The 18,847-nt window shown below is 36.2% G+C and overlaps 1 protein-coding gene across 1 annotated transcript in view; it reads right to left on the bottom strand.

Moving 5' to 3' along the window:
* DNAH12 (dynein axonemal heavy chain 12) overlaps positions 1–18,847 on the bottom strand; it is a 273,128-nt gene that overhangs the window by 48,525 nt on the left and 205,756 nt on the right. Inside the window, exons 52-60 of the mRNA XM_060203068.1 lie at positions 18,444–18,584; positions 14,714–14,955; positions 13,704–13,851; positions 12,996–13,141; positions 11,432–11,646; positions 10,136–10,328; positions 7,055–7,247; positions 1,544–1,716; positions 440–580 (exon numbers count right to left, since the gene is read on the bottom strand). Of these exons, the coding sequence (XP_060059051.1) occupies positions 440–580; positions 1,544–1,716; positions 7,055–7,247; positions 10,136–10,328; positions 11,432–11,646; positions 12,996–13,141; positions 13,704–13,851; positions 14,714–14,955; positions 18,444–18,584 (1,592 nt within the window). The remainder of the gene's footprint in view (positions 1–439; positions 581–1,543; positions 1,717–7,054; positions 7,248–10,135; positions 10,329–11,431; positions 11,647–12,995; positions 13,142–13,703; positions 13,852–14,713; positions 14,956–18,443; positions 18,585–18,847) is intronic.

Below are 18,847 nucleotides of genomic sequence, written 5' to 3'. Positions count from 1 at the left end.
AAAAAAAAGTAATGTATACAGAAATGTTTACAGAAGTTTTACTCATAATTGTCAAAATTTGGAAGCAACAGAGATGTCTTTCAATAAGTGAGCAGATAAACAGCAATACATCCAGAAAACAGAATATTGTTCAGTGCTAAAAAGAAATGAGCTATTAAACCATGAAAATACCTGGGAGAACCCTAAATGTAAACTATTAAAGTGAAAGAAACCAGTATAAAAAGACTCTTATTTCTTGACCAAAGTGGTAGATACACAGATTTTTGCTTAGTCAGAAAATTCTTAACTATATGTAAATATTTTGTAAACTATTAGTAGAGAAACATACAAGCAAAATCATTAATTTAGCAGAAAAGTTGATATCACTTGGAAGAAGCCATCTTTATTAGATTTTTCCAGGTAGGTTTTTCAAATAAGACAATAAAAGCAAGATACTTACAATAGAAGATTGGCACATAATAAGAAGGAAAACAACAGCTTGTCCTTCTCAAATAGTGACCGGCATATATTACAATATAAATTGTATGTGAAGTGGTCATTTAAATATCGTAGGCGCTTTTCCAAAATTTTGGATTTGTTACTAAAAGGAAAATATATTGAGTCAAATAAAGTGAGAACAAAAGTAAGTGTTATACAAATAAACGTGGAAGTTGTTTTTATTTTATTGAAGTACATACTGTTAAAAATGTTTAACTACACACAAACACGTACACATAATCACACACACATATGCACATAAGAGTGTGCAGGTAAAAACTGGTAAAATAACTTGAGAATAAAACACAAAATAATTGAGTAAAGCCAACTGTCCCTCATATCAATAACATCATCACACTGAAGAAAAAAAATTAACTGTTGGCTTCATGCATGTCTAACTCTACTGCTCCCAGGCTGATTTTTTTCCATTCCAGGTATACATATCCATATACATGTACATATACATATATACAGAAAGAGAAAGAAGGAGAGGAGGAGATAGAGAGAGAAGGAGAAATATCACAGCATTGCTCCACCATCTCTGGAAAACCCCACCACCACCACTGTTGTCCATGGTGCTCCTATGTGATACTGGAGCTCAAATCCATGTTCCTGTGCATGGTAAAGTATGAGCTCTATCGTCTGAACTAGCTCCCAGTCTGGACCTAAGTAACATAAAATAGCATTTTATTCAAAAAGTTAAAAAAAAAAAAAAGACCAGTATTTTTGTATGGACATATATACAGTATAGGCAATATATATTTGGATTTGCTGAAAAACTGGATCATATAGTAAAATATATTTAATAATTTGAGGAACTTTCAAAATGTTTCCAACATGGCTGTATTATTTTACAATCCCACTAGATGCATATGAGAGTTCTCATGCTCATTTCATCAACAATAATTGTTATTGACAAGTGATAATGAAACAAAACTAAAGTAAAAAAGAGTCTCTCTTTTTCATATTTTAAATGTTCTATAGAAAATATGTGTTATTATACTCCTTAAAGGAAATGATAGTGAAATACAGTCTAGAGAGATGCCTAGTACTAGAGAATGTTTACCTGTCATGAATAGAGTTAATGTAAAGGTTCACAAACCAGGTGAGAGAATACTGGTACATGGGATCAATGTTAGCCAGATCTGCAATGCTAAAGAATAATACCGATGAATGTTTTGCGATGGGCCTATAGCCTTCTCGGGACTCTGCTATTTTGAGTTCTGTTTTTTCTGCAATCTAAAAAAGGAAAATCAGGTTAAGAAATTGAAATCGTGTTTTGACCACATATTTTTCTTTTTAAAAATATTTTATTGGGGTCGGGTGGTGGTGCACCTGGTTGAGAGCACATGCTACTATGCTCAAGGACCCAGGTTTGAGCCCCTGGCCCCAACCTGCAGGAGGAAAGCTTTACAAGTGGTAAAGTAGTGCTGCTGGTGTCTCTCTGTTTCTTTTCCTCTCTGTCTCCCCTTCCTTTCGAATTCTGGCTATCTCTATCCAATAAATAAATAAATAAATAAATATATTTTTTAATTTTTTAAAAATTAAATATATATATATATATATATATAGATATTGCTGGATGGAGACAGAAATTGAAAGGGAAGGGGGGAATAGAGAGGTAGAGAGAAACAGACACCTGAAACTCTGCTTCACTGCTCGTGAAGCTTTCCCCATACAGGGGGTGACTGGGGGCTGGAACTCAAGTCCTTGTGCACTATATAACAAGTGTGCTCAACCAGGTACACCACTGCCTGGCTTCCTGATAATGTGTTTTTCACACAATAAAGTTTATATTAAAATGTATCTCTTATCTTAATGACAAAATCATAAAGACATATTATAGGTTACAAGAAAAGGCTTCATTATGCTAAAAGCTAAAATGAAAAAGAAATGAAGGAAAGGACTAACAAGGAAGGGAGAGAGAAGAAAAATCAAAGAAAAACATTTGTTGAAAAAAACATTTAAATAAAATCACTTGGTGGTTTTTTATACACTAAGATAACCTTTTGGGTCAGGAGATTAGCTCTTTCAGTAAAGCTCACAGTTGCCCATGTGTGAGAAGCTACCTGGGTTTGAGGTAACATATGGAAACATAAGAAAAGGGGAAATGCCATAAGTAGTGAAGGGTTATGCTGTCTTTTCTGTCTGTCTCTCCCCACCATCTCTTTCTCCCTTCCTATCCCTCTACTGGAAAAAAAGGGGGGAAGGTCCCCTAAAGTGGTGAAATTGTGCGGGCATGAAGCTCCAGAGAAGACCTAGCAAAACCTTGGAGGAAAATAAATAGTTACCAACCAGTTATCATATGTCTAACTTTTATACTCATGGGGTTGTAGATATTCAACACCTAAAGAAAATTTTTCTCAGGGCCGGGCAGTGGCACACCTGGTTGAGTGCACGTTACAATGCACAAGGACCCATGTTTCAGCCCCTGGTCCCCACTTGCAGGGGGAAACTTCACAAGTGGTGAAGCAGGGCTGCAGGTGTCTGTCTTTCCCCCTCTCTCTATCTCACCCTCTCAATTTCCCTCTGTTCTAGCAAATAAAATAAATGAATAGAGTTTTTTTATATAAAAAAGCTTCAAAAAAAAAGGAAAAAAAATCCAAGATAATTGTTCTTCAACTGACAACTCAATCTGATAGGCTAATGTTCTATAAGTTTTGTTTGTTTTTTTGTTATTAGAAAAGTGTAAACAATCAACTCTTTTGTTTGGATATGCAATCCACAAACTCTGCATGTCTAAATTGTGTTTACATTAAATGATCTGGTTTACAGCTGATTCAACTGAATACTAAGGATATAACCAAACTCAAGGGAAATTAATCAATGCCTCTATCCTTCCAAGAACCAGAACTTTTAGAACTTCAGGAACTGAAGTCAAGTGGTACTGAAAGCAAAGTTGTTTTCTACATGGATAAATACATATATGAAGGAATATATACAAAGTTTTAGGAAGGAAATTGGTAGAGCATTGGGAGGTCCAGGATGAGAACCAAACAGCCCTGGGAGGGAGGTGCAATAATGTCAAATTCTCAAATGTAATTATTAGCTTGAGTCAAATAAAACATAAATAAACTTAACTATGCAATAATTTACAAATATATTGACAATGATCTTAAAGAAATGTAAAAATGTGCCTTTGTCACAATAAGTTGTAAATCAGCATTTCCTCAATGAAGTTTTATAATTTAAAAAAAGACACTATAAGCAGTATACTATATTAGTTATCATCAGAAAAAACCTGTAAAGCTTTCATCAGAATTTCCTTTTTATTTATTTTATTTTATTTCTTTATTTAAGTTTGGATCCAGAAAGTCTGTGGACTGTGATTTCCTTTTTATATAAATGCTATCAACTAGATCAGATTAAGTTTTAAATAATTAAACATTAAGAGATATTCTCTTGAATTCAAAGTTAGTTTCTATGTTCTCCCTTCTATACCACTGGTGGGAATGTAAATTGGTTCAAGCCCTGTGGAGAGCAGTCTAGAGAAATGGGCCGCCCTTTGACCCAGCAATTCCTCTCCAGACACATTCATCCAAAGAGATCTGTGAGTGCTTATGTTCATAGCAGTACAACTTATAATAGTTCAAACTTGGAAGCAGCCTAGGTATGCAACAACAGATGAGTGACTAAGAAAGTTGTGGTATACATACACAGTGGAATACTACTCAATTATTAAGAATAATGAAGTTGGGAGTCGGGCGGTAGCACAGCGGGTTAAGCACACATGGTGCAAAGCGCAAGGGCCTGTGTAAGGACCCCTGTTGGAGCCCCAGCTCCCCACCGAAGGGGAGTTTCTTCACAAGCGGTGAAGCAGTTCTACAGGTGTCTTTCTCTCCCCCTCTGTCTTCCCCTCCTCTCTCCATTTCACTCTGTCTTACCCAACAATAATGACAATAATAACTACAACAATAAACCAACAGGGGCAACAAAAGGGAATAAATAATGAATAAATAAAAAATAATGAAGTAATTTAAAATTATTGGGGGGATTAAAAGTTTCCAGTAAACAGTAAATACAGTTGTTGGTACATGTATAAAATTCCTCAGTTTTCTGCCAGACATTTTAACCCCCCACCTAACTCCTCCTTCACCATCATGCACCAGGACCTGAAAGACCCCATCCCCAGTGTTATTTTGGTGCAATATACCAAAACCAGTCCAAGTTCTGCCTTGTGTTTCCCTTTTATGATGCTGTTGTTTTTGTTATTCTTTTGATCATTTGCCTCCAGGATTATTGCTGGGGCTTGTTGCCAGCACTATGAATTCACTGCTCCTGGTGGCCATTTTTCATTTTTCTTTTTTATTGGATAGGACAGAGAGAAACTGTGAGGGAAGGGGGAAACAGAAAGGGAAAAAGACAGAGACATTTGCAGAACTGCTTTACCACTTATGAAGTGACCCCCTGCTGGTGGGGAACTGGGGCCTCATAGGGATCCTTGCATTTCATATTATGTGTGCTTAACAGGTGTGCCTCCACCCAATGCCCCCTTCCAAGTTCTTATTTCTCAACTTATGTCTATCAGTAGGATCATCCCATATTCATCCTTCTATTTCTGGCTTATCTCTTTAAAATGATTCCTTCAAATTGCATCCAAGATGAGGTGAATGAAGTGAATTCATTATTGTTAATAGCTAAGTATTATTCCACTGGGTATATATGCCACAAATTACTCAGTCATTCATCTATTGTTAGACACCTGAGTTGCTTCCAGCTTTTGGCTATAACAAATTGTGCTGCTACGAACATAGATACACACAGATCTTTTTTGGTTGGGTATGTTTGGTTCCTTAGGATATATCCTCAGAGAGGAATTGCAGAGTCACAGGGTAGGTCCATTTCTAGCCTTCTGAGAGTTCTCCAGACTGCTCTCCGCAGGGGTTGGATCAATTTACATTCTCACCAGCAATGCAGAAGGGTTTCTTTGTCCCCATAGCCTCTCTAGAATTTGTTGTTGTTGTTATTTCTGATTTATGGCGTTCTCACAGGGGAGAAGATATAGCTCATTATAGAGCTCATATAGCTCTTTATTTGTATTTCTCTGGCTTGGAACATTTTTTTCATATGTTGTTGGCCTAAAGAATATTCTTTTCATGGCATATTGCACCAAAGTAAAAGACTCTGAGGTGGGGGGGGGGGAGGGAGAGAATACAGGTCCAAGAAGGATGACAGAGTGGGGGTTGTATTGTTATATGGAAAACTGAGAAACGTTATGCATGTACAAACTATTGTATTTACTGTCGGATGTAAAACATTAATTCCTCAATAAAGAAATTAAATAATATATATTCTCTTCCCACTTTTGGACTGGGCAGTCATTTGTTTTTTTGTTGTTGTCATTGTTGCTGAGTTTGGTGAGCTTTTTGTATATTTTTGTTATTAGCCTTTTGTCTGATGTATGGCTGTAAAGAGTCTGTTTGGGTGGTGGTTTCCTTTGCTGTGCAGAAACTTTTAAATTGATGTGGTCCCATTGGTTTATTATTTCAGTCTTCTTTGCAATTGGATTTATATAATTGAAGATGACTATAAAATTTAGATGGAAAAGAGTTATGCCAATATTTTCCTCTAAGTATTTGATAATTTATTTTTATTTGTTTATTCCCTTTTGTTGCCCTTGTTTCTTTTTATTGTTGTAGTTACTATTGTTGTTGGATAGGACAGAAATGGAGAGAGAAGGGGAAGATAGAGAGGGGGAGAGAAAGATAGACACCTGCAGACCTGCTTCACCACTTGTGAAGTGACTCCCCTGCAGGTGGGGAGCCAGGGGATTGAACCGGGATCCTTATGCCAGTCCTTGCGCTTTGCACACCTGCGTTTAACCCACTTCGCTACCGCCCAACTCCCCATATTTGATAATTTCTGGTCTAACATCCAAGTCCTTGATCTATTTGGAGTTTACTTTTGTGTGTGGTGAAATGTTGTGGTTCAGTTTCATTCTTCTGCATGTTTCAACCCAATTTCCTCAACTCCACTTGCTGTAGAGACTCTACTTTCTCCATTTAATAATTTGGACTCCTCTGTCAAAAATAAGATGCCCACAGGTGTGAGGCTGAAGTCACTTTCTTCACTTCATCTTGAATGGATTTTGAAGGAATTATGTTAAGTGAGATTAGCCAAGAAGGAAAGGATGAATATGAGATGGTCTCACTCATAGTTAACATAAGAAACAAGAACAGGAAGAAGAAGCACAAAGTAAAAACTAAACTGGTTTGGGGTATTGCACCAAAGCAAATGACTCTGGGGGAGGCGGGCAGAGAGAAGGCTGGGAAGGGAAGGGAACTTTGAGTTCCTGGTACATGACTGATAAGATAGGACCTAAGCTGTGCATGAGAGTGTTTTGCAGACACCTGTCATGGTGAAATGAAAAACTTTACCCATGTGTCAGCAACAGTATTGTAAACCATTAATCCCCAATAAAGTGAAAGAAAAACATTTTAAATATAAAAATTTAGTTTCTCTGTTTTCATAGTTGTTGAATACTTTTTTCCAGTAAACCTAGTACAGCCCTTTCTTTATGAACTTGGAATAAATTAAACTCTTAATAACTGAAAGGCTTTTCAGGATTCTTTTTCACCTGCTGTTTCTTTGTTATCTCATTGGACATAATTTTAGCAGAGTCTAAGACTTTAATTGCACTTTCATCTTCTAAAATGTTCCCTTCTGAAGATGATAAAGTTTCCAATATTTTTTTCTCTATGTCTTTTAGCTGTTTCTTATTAGCAGCAGACTGAAGAATAAGAGCATTTCGTTCCTCTTCTAATTCTGGTCTAAATAGAAAGAAAAAAAATAAAAGACCATAAAGATCTTTGGTCCATACTCCCAAAGGACTGTTATGCAGGGCCCCTTCCAATGGCAGGGTGGCATGTGAAACTCTGGTGGTGGGAATTGTATGGAATTGTACCCCTCTTATCCCACAATCTCATCAATCATTATTAAATCACTAATAAAAGGGGGAAAAAAGAAATTCAAGTTCCCACACAAAAGCATTAAATATGTACATATATATATACATACATATATATTATATATGGTAATGTCATGTACCATAGTAAGTTTATTCATATGGTTTAGCTGATTGTGAGGATAACAACTGATAAAAAAATTCTGAGTACAAACATTTTTATCTAATTGTTGACTTTGTTATATTCAGTCTCACATTATCTCATCTTCAACAGCAGGAATAGAAAGGATAACTCATCATACAACTGGCTCTTCAAATAGAAGGCAAAATTGTCACTTACAGTAAAAAAAAAAAGATGATATGGAACATCAAAGTAATATAAACTCCCAAGTCAAAGAAGATTCAATGCCATGAGTCTGTCTTGATAGCTACATAAGTGATACTAAACATTATAAGTAATAAAAGTACCTCATAGAACCTAGTGGGGGTTGTACTGTTATATGGAAAACTGAAAAATGTTATGCATTTACAAACTATTGTATTTACTGTCAAATGTAAAACATTAATTCCCCATAAAGAAATAAAAAAGAAATTAAAAAGTACCTTATAGTTACATATCTTCACTTTTGACTTAATATAGGCTACATGATAATGTTACATTAATGTTCAAATGAAATAGATTTCCTTCAGAAAGAAATTTTTTTACTAGTAACCCTTCCAAGTATCTATCACAACTTTTCACATTTATAAAATGATACATTCTGATAACAGTAAAACAGAAAAGATATGGACAAAAAAATAACAATTACTCATATTTTTACCACCTCCAGGAAGATTCACTGTTAACATGCTAATTTTCTTTTTTCTTGTAAATATGTGGACACCATTTACTTTATTAAACCGTTTATTTTTTTAAACAATATGTTATACATTTTGTACATATATAGTTTTGTATAGTGCATCTTCATTGCTATTCTAAGTGTGTCTTTAAATATAGTCAAGCATGTTTCTCTAATGAAGATAACATTTCTTTTAAAAAATATCTCCTTTAAGTGCAAGGACCGGTGTAAGGAGCCCACTTTGAGCCCCCGGCTCCCCACCTGCAGGGGGTCGCTTCACAGGTGGTAAAGCAGGTCTGCAGGTGTTAATCTTTCTTTCTCCCTCTCTGTCTTCCCCTCCTCTCTCCATTTCTCTCTGTCCTGTCCAACAACTAAGACATCAATAACAACAACAATAACAAGAACGATGATAAACAACAAGGGCAACAAAATGGGAAAAAATGGCCTCTGGGAGCAGTGGATTCGTAGTGCAGGCACTGAGCCCCATCAATACCCTGGAAGCAAAAAAAAAAAAAAAAGAAGTAAATCTCCTTTATTTATTTATTTATTTAGGATAGAGATGGAAAGACACTGAGAGAGAAGAGGAGACAGAAAGTGTAAGAAACTGCCTCACAAGGGAGAGAGACAGGTTGGGAGTATGGATCGACCTACCAACACCCATGTTCAGCGAGGAAGCGATTACAGAAGCCAGACCTTTCACCTTCTGTACCCCCTATGATCCTGAGTCCATACTCCTAGAGGGATAAAGAATAGGAAAGCTTCCAAGGAAGGGGATGGGATATGGAACTTTGGTAGGGAAAATTGTGTGGAATTGTACCCCTCTTATCTTATGGTCTTTTCAATATTTCCATCTTATAAATAAATAATAATAAAGAAATATGTGCAATAGGCCCAAATGTGAGAAGTAAAATATATTTTCAGGGCAGGGGTGGTGGTGGTGATTAGTGCTTCTTAACAGATATGTATATTTCACTTTTAACTAATGAAAAAGTTTCATGATATACAAATGTATTTGATCAGAATGCCTATTCTCTTCAATGGTATTTAAAAGCATAATCAAATTGGGCTTTCAAATGCCCCCCAGAAAAAGGGTGAGAAAGAGAAAGATCTGCAGACCTGCATCACCACTTATGAAGTGTCCCCTCTGCAGGTGGAGGGTGGTAGCACAGCTGATTGAATGCAAAAGTTACCCCTCTGCTGGTGGGGACTGGGGGCTTTTGCCAGGTTCCTTGCTAATGGTAATGTGTTTGCTCAACCAGGTGTACCGCTGTCCAACCTTTTTTGAGTGTTTTCTTAAGGGCTGGAGAGATAACATAATGGCTGTGCAAAAGGCTTTCCTGCCTGAGGATCCCTGTCCCCAGTTTCAATCCTAGGCGTTGGTTCAATAGCAATAAACAAAAAAAATTTTTTATTTCACTAAAAATCCATATCAAAATCATTAAGCACAGTTCTACTTTTGTCCATAGAACTTATTGTTAGAGATGACAATTTTATTCAAATATATATATATGTTAGAAGTTCTGGCATGTCACCTGAATCATACTACCAACATTAAGAGCCCAATATAGTGGTCCAGGAGGTAACGCAGTGGATAAGGCATCGACTCTCAAGCATGAGGTCCTGAATTCAATCCCTGAAAGCACATGTACCAGAGTGATGTCTGGTTCTTTCTCTCTCTCCTCGTATCTTTCTCATTAATTAAATAAATAAAATCTTTAAAAAAAAGAACCCAGTATAGTTTATACTATACTGGGTTCAATTGTAACTTATTATTTAGAATGGTTGTGTTTAAAGGTTATATAATCAACTAGCTCATATTAGAAAATGCAAATTTTGACAAGGTTTCCAAATAATCAACTAATGACCAACAAATATTCTTCTGTTGACAATCTAGGTGCATCTAAAAAATACATACCTCTCCTTTGCAACAACAATACCTAGCAACTGGTCTTCAAGTCCTTCTGGAGTTATCATGAAATTTAACAAAGACACCTTTGTAGCCAGCTCTGGCATATAGTGTGGATTTCTGAGTTTAGTGGTGATATAAAACTTGAAGTCAAAGGAATATTCAATAATGACTTCACCAAGTCTGATGCAATCAATGCCACCTATATTTCAGAAAACAAATGCATGTTAAGTAAATCAAAATAATAGCATATCTCTTCCTATGTAAAAGGCCTTTCCTAAATTATAAAGTATGTGAAGTAATTTTAAAAGACTATGAGTGTGACAAAAGTCACAAATACAAAGTAAGCAATTATATTTCAAGATTCATTCTGAGGTAATATGAGACTTTTTTTTCTAAATCAAAGTTCCTTTTTAGCTTACTTAATCTATTCTTTTTAAAAAATAATTTTCCATTTTATTGGATAGAAAAGAGGGAAATTGAGAGGGGAGAGGAAGATGGAGATGGGGAGCAAAAGATAGACACCTGCAGACCTGCTTCAAGGCTTATGAAGGACCCCCTCAGAAGGGGAGCCAGGGGCTTGAACCAGGATCCTTGCAGGGGTCCTTGTGCATTGTACTATGTGCACTTAACCTATTGACCCACCGCATGACCCCCTTCATCTATACTTTTTCAATCATTAAATTAATTTTATTAAGTTTTGCCACGAGGACTTGGTGCTTATGTTACAAATACACTGCTTTAGGAGACCATTTTGTTCTTCCCTGCCCCCATCTTTTTGTTGATAGAGAAATTGAAAGAGAGAGAGGTGGTTGGGCTGTGGCTCATTAGGTTAAGTGCACATAGTAGTATGAAGCACAAAGACCCACATAATGTTCTAGGTTTGAGCCCCCAGCTCCCCACCTGTAGCTTTGTAAGTGGTGAAGCAGGTCTGCAAGTGTCTTTCTCTCCCCCTCTCTTATCTTCCCCTCCTCTCTCAGTTTCTCTCTATCCTATCCAATAAAACAGAAAAAATGGTCACCAGAAGCAGTGGATTCTTAGTGCTGGCACCGAGCCCCATTACTAACCTTGGGAGGCAGAGAGAGAGAGACTGACCTATGGCACCACTTAATGGCTTCTCCTCTGCAGTTGGGGGCTAGGAGCTTGAAGCTAAGTTCATGTTCCCTCAACTAGATGCACCACCACCCACCCCCAAGTTATTGATACTACTATTAAATTTGCATAGAGGTTTTTTTTTTCTCAAAAATATGACTTAAAGATAATCCCAAAAACTGTACACTTTTTCCAATTGACAATGACTCCTACCTTGTTTGAAAGTTTGTCTAAGTAGTAAAGGCTCCAAAGATGGATCCAGTTCTTCACCAACATTTTCTAATAGAATTGGAGTTCCAAACTGAATACAATTTTCCAATGTTCTCATGTAATCTGAATCTGATAATTTAATAACACTAAGTTGATTTTCTCTCTCAGAGTTTTTGATCCATTTATTGGCTTGGCCCTGGGGGTCAATCATTAAAGGCCTAGAGTATAATAAGAGAATTCATGAGAGAAATAAATAAATGTTGCAAAATTTCCCCTTTTTATTGTGGGGATTAATGGTTTATAAAAAGTACAGCTGTTGACACATGGTGAAAGCTCTCATCTCACTGTGTTAGGTGCCTGCAAAACATCATCACCCCAGCCTAGGTGCCCCTCTACAATCATGCACCAAGACCTGGAAACTCATTTATTATTTTTTATTTTAATTTATTTATTAGAGATGGGAAGTGAGGAAGTAAACCAGACATCACTCTGATACATGTCCTGCCAGGGATTGAACTCTAGATTTATTGTTTGATAGTTTAACACTTTATCCACTACATCACTTCCCAGACTGCCAACAACACCATTTACATGAAGTTCTATAATAGGCAAGAATTAAACAGTGGTTATTAAGATAAAAATTATAATTTCCTTGGGTAAGGTGAGGGTGAGGTTTTACTGAAACAGGATATAAAGGAACTTCTTGAAGTATTAATCATGTCTATATCTGATAGAAGTCTGGGTTGCACAGGGATATCCTTTTGCTAGAATATATTAAATGCTTATGTAAATTTTTATATTTAATTGAATGTAAAATATATCTCAAAAGGAAAAATTCAAGGAAAGAACTTTAATTATATGCATACTTTAATATTTGGGGAAAGTATATCCATGTCTTATTTTAAAATGCAGAAAAAAAGAATGCACTGATACATGGACAAAGAAATGAATAAACCTGGGAGTCAGGCTGTAGCGCAGCGGGTTAAGCACAAGTGGCGCAAAGCACAAGGACCGGCATAAGGATCCCGGTTCGAACCCTGGCTCCCCACCTGCAGGGGAGTCACTTCACAGGCGGTGAAGCAGGTCTGCAGGTGTCTATCTTTCTCTCCTTCTCTCTGTCTTCCCCCCTCTCCATTTTTCTCTGTCCTATCCAACAACGACAACAACAATAATAACTACAACAATAAAAAACAACAAGGGCAACAAAAGGGAATAAATAAAATATTTTTTAAAATAATAATAAAATTTTTAAAAAGAAATGAATAAACCTATTATAAAGCAGCAAGAATAATAAAATGTTAATTACAGAATATAAGAGATGGTCGCTACATGAATATCTACCATAAAATTCTTTCAACATTTCTCTAAATTTGAAGGTATTTTTTTAAAAAATTGTTTTGCTGGGAGGGTTAATAGTTTGCAGTACAATTGTTGACACATAGGTACATTTTCTCATCTCCCCACGATAGGTTTCTTCAGAACACTCTCACCCCACAACACAGGCCTTTTTTCATCATCAGGCACCAGGACCCCAATTACTTCTCTGGAAACACATTATGCTTCTTACCAACGCCTGGAGTTATGAACAATCACTCCATTATCTATGGAAAAAGTGTCTGTTGGTAATCCAGCAATATTCCAAGCTCGAATTTTTACTGGATCACCCAGGGTCTTGCTCAATGCAAACTCCTCTGAACATGGAATTTTTTTCTCCTGTAAGAAATAAATGAAAATCTGTTATTTCTTTCACCTTATTCATTAGCATATTTCAAAACGATATATATGGGTTGAGTGTGCACATTACCATGTGCAAGGACCCGGGTTCTATCTCTTGCTTCCCACCTGAAGAGGGGAACACTTCATAAATGGTAAAGCAATACTTCAGGTGGCTATTTTCTTCTCTCTCTCATATCTCCCCCTCTCTTCTCAGCTTCTCTCTGTTCTATCAAATATAGCAGAAAGAAAAGAAAAAAAAATAAGGAAGAAATGGCCACCAAGAGGAGTGGATTCACTGTGCAGGCCCAGCGATAACCCTGGCGGCAAAAACAAACAAAAAACCAGGTATATCATTTTTATTAGTCTTAATTTAATAATTCCAAGGAATAGAAAATAATTATTAAGTGTAGGCCTATGGAAATATTTCACTTATCAAACTAGAAGCAAAGAAGGATAAGGACACCACGTGTTCAGTTGTTTCTTCCTTTATTACTCCTTATTCTCATTAAACATTTTCACTGGAGGTTAAAAGAAATTGGTGAAACATAAAATCATTTACCTTACATAACAAGCTCCAATTTTCTGTACATGTTTGCCGAAAGCCAGAAGTGAAAGCTCCAAGGTAGGCTATTACTCCTGCTGACACTAAGACATCACCAGTCAAATTTTCATATACAGTTTGAAGGTTATTAGCAGCTTGAGACCATCTATGAGAGAATAGAGAACAATAGAAGTAATTGAAAGTACAGAGGGTTCTAGTCCAAATTTTCTAGCAAAAAAGCTATGAAATGTTGAGCATTTTGCTTCTCTAAAATGAGATTTGTTTTCTTTTAGTTCTAACATACTGGATCACATATTTATGTTCTATGAATAACAATGTACTTTTTAATTATTAGGATATTGGACAATTCTTGTTGGACTTGACCCTTCAGATTAAAGAGGTAGAGGAAGAGGAGGAAAATAGAAAGGAAGGAATAAAGAATGTAAGTGAGCAAGGAAGGGAGAAAGAAAAGAGGGAACCATTTAGATAGAACAACTGTTATAACTTGCCTTATTTATCTTTTTTGACAATTTTACTGGTGGGGGGGAATAGTTCACAGCACAGTTACTGACACATGGATACAATTTCTTATCTCCCTGTGATAGGTATCTGCAGAACACGCTCACCCCACCTCTTCTCCTTCCCCTTCCCGTTTCTCCTCCTCCCCCCTCCTCCTTCTTTTGACAAGACAAAGATATGATAAAAGAGAAGTGGTATACAGACACCTTCAACTCTACTTCACCCCTCATGAAGTTTCCCTGTTGTAAGTGGGGAACAGGGTCTTGAACCCAGGCCCTTGCTCCTGGTAACATATGCACTCTCTTTTTTCTTAGCCCTTTGAAAGCACATTGAAAATAGCATCTTTGCTTTTGACATTCCTATTTGGAGAAGCCTGGCCAGATTCCTTATAAAGTGTCCCACATTTTTAAGCAGTTATTTTATAATCAGTAATCATAATAAACACCCAATATGTGATCATACTGAAAGCCAGTATTCTGAAACTTTGATAAAATGAGTAAAAGTCTGACCTGGATTTTTCTCCACCTAGTCCTCCAATTAATCTTGAAGCTCTCTCAAGTTTCTTAGCACAGAGTTCCACCTGGTCTTCTAAACGAACCTTTTCCTCAGTTTTCTCAGCAAATACCCTTTGTAAATTTTCCAAATGATGTTCTACTTCTGCCAGTTCTCCTCTCTTCTTATTCAGAAGCTCCATTGTCTCAGCTAGGGACTTCTGAGCTTCTGTTAAGCGTGCTTTCTTAGGAGCCACTACCTATTTCAGAACAGTATATGTGTGATGTGTGCTCCATAAAATGAACATTGATATCACAAGTATGATTATTATAGTTATTATTATAAAAAGATATTACCTATAGTTACTAATTATAACAGAATAAACAGTTTGCCTTAAATATTACACTATATTTTAACAAAGGAACAAAGTACAACATACTTATGTATCTTGTAAAACAGATAACTAATTCTGAAGTAGCAAAATGTCATCTAAAATATTTAAATTATTCTAGACTAACAAAGTGCCACAATTATGTATTAATTTATAATGTGAAGTTGCCACTTAACTGTTATTCAAAACAGTTAAAAAAGCATAACAGAAACTATGATTATTTAAGACATATAAATGTGATTTTGTTTTGGGATTTCTAAATCTGTGGTCTTACTCCAGTTAGCCTCTGGCTTACATTTGTGACAGTAGATGTACAAAGAAAAGAAGATCATTACCAAAACTGAATTTTCCTCAGATGATTTTTGAAAAGAACACACTATGTTATTCTGTCCACTAATATGTTAAAAATGGGGTTTGGCAGGCTGGGAGTATGGATCTACCTGCCAACAACCATGTCTAGCAGAGAAGCAATTATAGAAATCAGACTTTTCACCTTCTGTATCCCATAATGATGCTGGGTACATGCTCCCGGAGGGATAAAGAATAGGAAAGCTTCCAATAGAGAGGATGGGATGCAGAACTCTGGTGGTGGGAATTCTGTGGAATTATACCCCTCTTATCATACAGATGCCTTCATCAATCATTATTCAATCAATAAGTAAAAGGAAGGAAGAGAAGGTAGAACCATAGGAAAAAATAGGCATATATTTATATATCATTATAGAAATAATAGTTAACCCATATCTGTGACCTTGGGGGAACTACTGAAGTTTCCCATGAAGTGAATAGGGACACAGAACTCTGGTGTCAGGAACAATGTGGAATTATACCTCTATTGTCTTATAATTTTGTAAATCAATATTAAATCACCAATAAAAAGCAATTAAAAAGAAAAAATGGGGTTTAGTTAACTTGACTTGTCAATGGACTTGTACTCAATTGAAGATGAACAAAGAGAAGATGTGCCAATTGTAAAGGAAGTCTTCTCACTCCCCACTGCAGGGGGAACACTTCACGAACAGTGAAGAAGATCTGCAAGTGTCTATTTTTTTCTCTCCCTCTTTGGCTCCCCCTCCCTTCTCAATTTCCCTCTGTCAAATCAAATAAAATAGGGGGAAAAAATGGCTGCTGGGAGCAGTGTGTTTACAGTGCCAGAACCAAGCCCCAGCAATAACCCTGGTGACAACAACAACTGAAGTCTTAAGTCTTTAGGTACAGTGTCATGAAAAGGGGAATAGAGGCAAGACACCAAATGTTCTATTTCCCCCCCTCCCCAACGCCAAAATCCTGAAAGAGGAAATGTGCTAGAGAACAAAAACCTCTACGTTCTACTTATGACATCTTGCATACATTCCTTTAGTTTTTCCATAATAACATAGAACAGCTGTATGGGGGAGGAGGGAGGCAGTGCTGGGGCGTAGAGTAGCAAGTCACAAAATAATCTGGATACTTTGGTTTCTCTGCTTTATAGGAAGGACTCCGAAGATTCCACATGCCTGTAGGACATGCAAAAGTAACTGAGTTTGTCTAACTACTATGAAACTACCAAGTGAAGGGCAAAAAAAAAAAAAAGCTTAAAATAAAGACATCCCAAATAAAAGTAATTTTATATATTTAACAGGTGTATACAGGTCTACTCCTCCAGAACAAATAACACCTCTGTCTCATTACATGTTCTACCTTATTATTAATATCTTAACAATTTTTTCAGGTATATCATACACTCTATACTATGACTCTGCTATAAATGCTTATTACTTGCACTTTCATCTGCTTTTTTAGTTTACATTTTATTCTTCATAGACTGATTTCTGCAAGCTACAAAAGGAAAAAGCTAGTGACCAGATTCTCTGGTCCTTTGTCAAATGTACAAAATGCTCTTAACTACTCTCTGCTCTTCCAGGAATCTGGCCCCAATAGTTATCTCACAAAGGGATCCTTATCAATGCATTTCATTGCTTCAGGAATCTTTCTATGCTCTGCTTCTTCATCCTAATGTATCTTCTTACTTTTGACAGTTTGAGGTTTTTATTAATAATCTTGTTTTTGAGTTAATCTTGGTTTATAAGATTGTTTTTGAAGTACGATATTTCACATAACCCATTCCCACCTAATCACTAATATCACTTCATCAAAGTTATTGGCCTTCCTCCACCCTTGCAATTTACTCCCCAACCCCTAAACCCCTTCCCTCTTGATAACCTCAGTTCTGTAATCTAAGACCAAAGGATTGTCTTTATTTGTCTTTGCTTGTTCACTTTTTTGTTTATTTCCTCCATGTCAGAGAGCATTCAGTATTCCCCTTTTATGTAAGACCATTTAGTATTTCTTGTAGAGCTGATTTAGTGGTCAACAATTGTCTCAACTGTTGCCTCTCTGAAAAACTCTTCATTACTACTTCAAACCTGATTCATAATCTAGCTGGATATTCTTGGGTGGCGGCCTTTGACATTCAAATTTTTAAAAATATGTTCTGTCTCTTCTTTAGAGTTTCTGTTGAAATCAGTAGATAAGTCTTATGAGAGTTCCATTATAGGTGATACTTCACTTTTTCTTTATCTGCTTTTTAAACTTTTTTAATTTTTAATTTAATTTATTTATTTATTCCCTTTTGTTGCCCTTGTTGTCTTATTGTTGCAGTTATTATTGTTGTTGTTATTGATGTTGTTATTATTGAATAGGACAGAGAGAAATGGAGAGAGGAGGGGAAGACAGAGAGGGGGAAAGAAAGATAGACACCTGCAGACCTGCTTTACCGCTTGTGAATTGACTCCCCTGCAGATGGGGAGCCGGGGGCTCGAACTGGGATCCTTACACCGGTTCTTGTGCTTTGCACCACATACACTTAACCTGCTGCACTACTACCTGACTCCCTTCTCTATCTGCTTTTAATATTCTTTATTTGTCTTTGATCTTTGCCATTCTAATTCCATATGTCTTGATGAGTTTAGGCTTGGATCTACTTTTCTTGGAACTCTTAGAGCTTTCTGTATCAGAAGGTTTATTTCCTTCTTCAATTTAATTTGCCACTTTGCCCTTCAAGCTTTGGACTTTCTTGACTTCTGCTGTCTTTTCATCAAAGTAATTCAACTTTGCCTCATATTTATATAGCTTTAAGTTAGTTTAGACAATTTTAAAGACTGCTTCCATCACACTATCATCCACACTTGTCCTAACCAGCTTACATCACACACATATATACTCTTTATCTACAAGGTATTCTTCCATTAGATAACCAATATATAATTAATAATTATATAGTGAAAATGACTCTTTCTGGAATCACTTAACTATAAATATATACAAATATTTAATTTCTAGGTAAAAAAAAAAAGGTGTGCTGATTTTCAAAATACCTTTGCAACTCTGTCATAAACTTCCATGGCCATGATCCACTTACATAGACCCTCAGCTGCAGAAGATGCTTTAGCAACCTTAGGAGGGTCAAATTCTGGGTTTGTTAAATATTCACCACGGATCTTCTGCATAACAGTCACCTGTACAACAAAGATTTAGATTTTAAAATTCTAACATAGGTCACACTCAGAAGACAAAAGATTAATCACATATAGCAAAAAAAGTATTAAAATTATATTATTTTAAAAAACCAAAATCAGTAATTTCAGGTAATACTAAAATAAGCATAACTATATCAGAAACACCAATAATATCTATGAGCAACATAAACAAGCTCATTAAAGATAGTGTGGAAAGATATTCCTAAAAATAACTGAAAGGGGGCCAGGTGGTGGCACACAAA

This window comes from Erinaceus europaeus, chromosome 12 (assembly GCF_950295315.1).
Source record: "Erinaceus europaeus chromosome 12, mEriEur2.1, whole genome shotgun sequence".
NCBI classification, from domain to species: Eukaryota; Metazoa; Chordata; class Mammalia; order Eulipotyphla; family Erinaceidae; genus Erinaceus; species Erinaceus europaeus.
The sequence above is the reverse complement of the archived record's forward strand: the minus strand, read 5'-3'. Positions and strand labels throughout refer to the sequence as shown.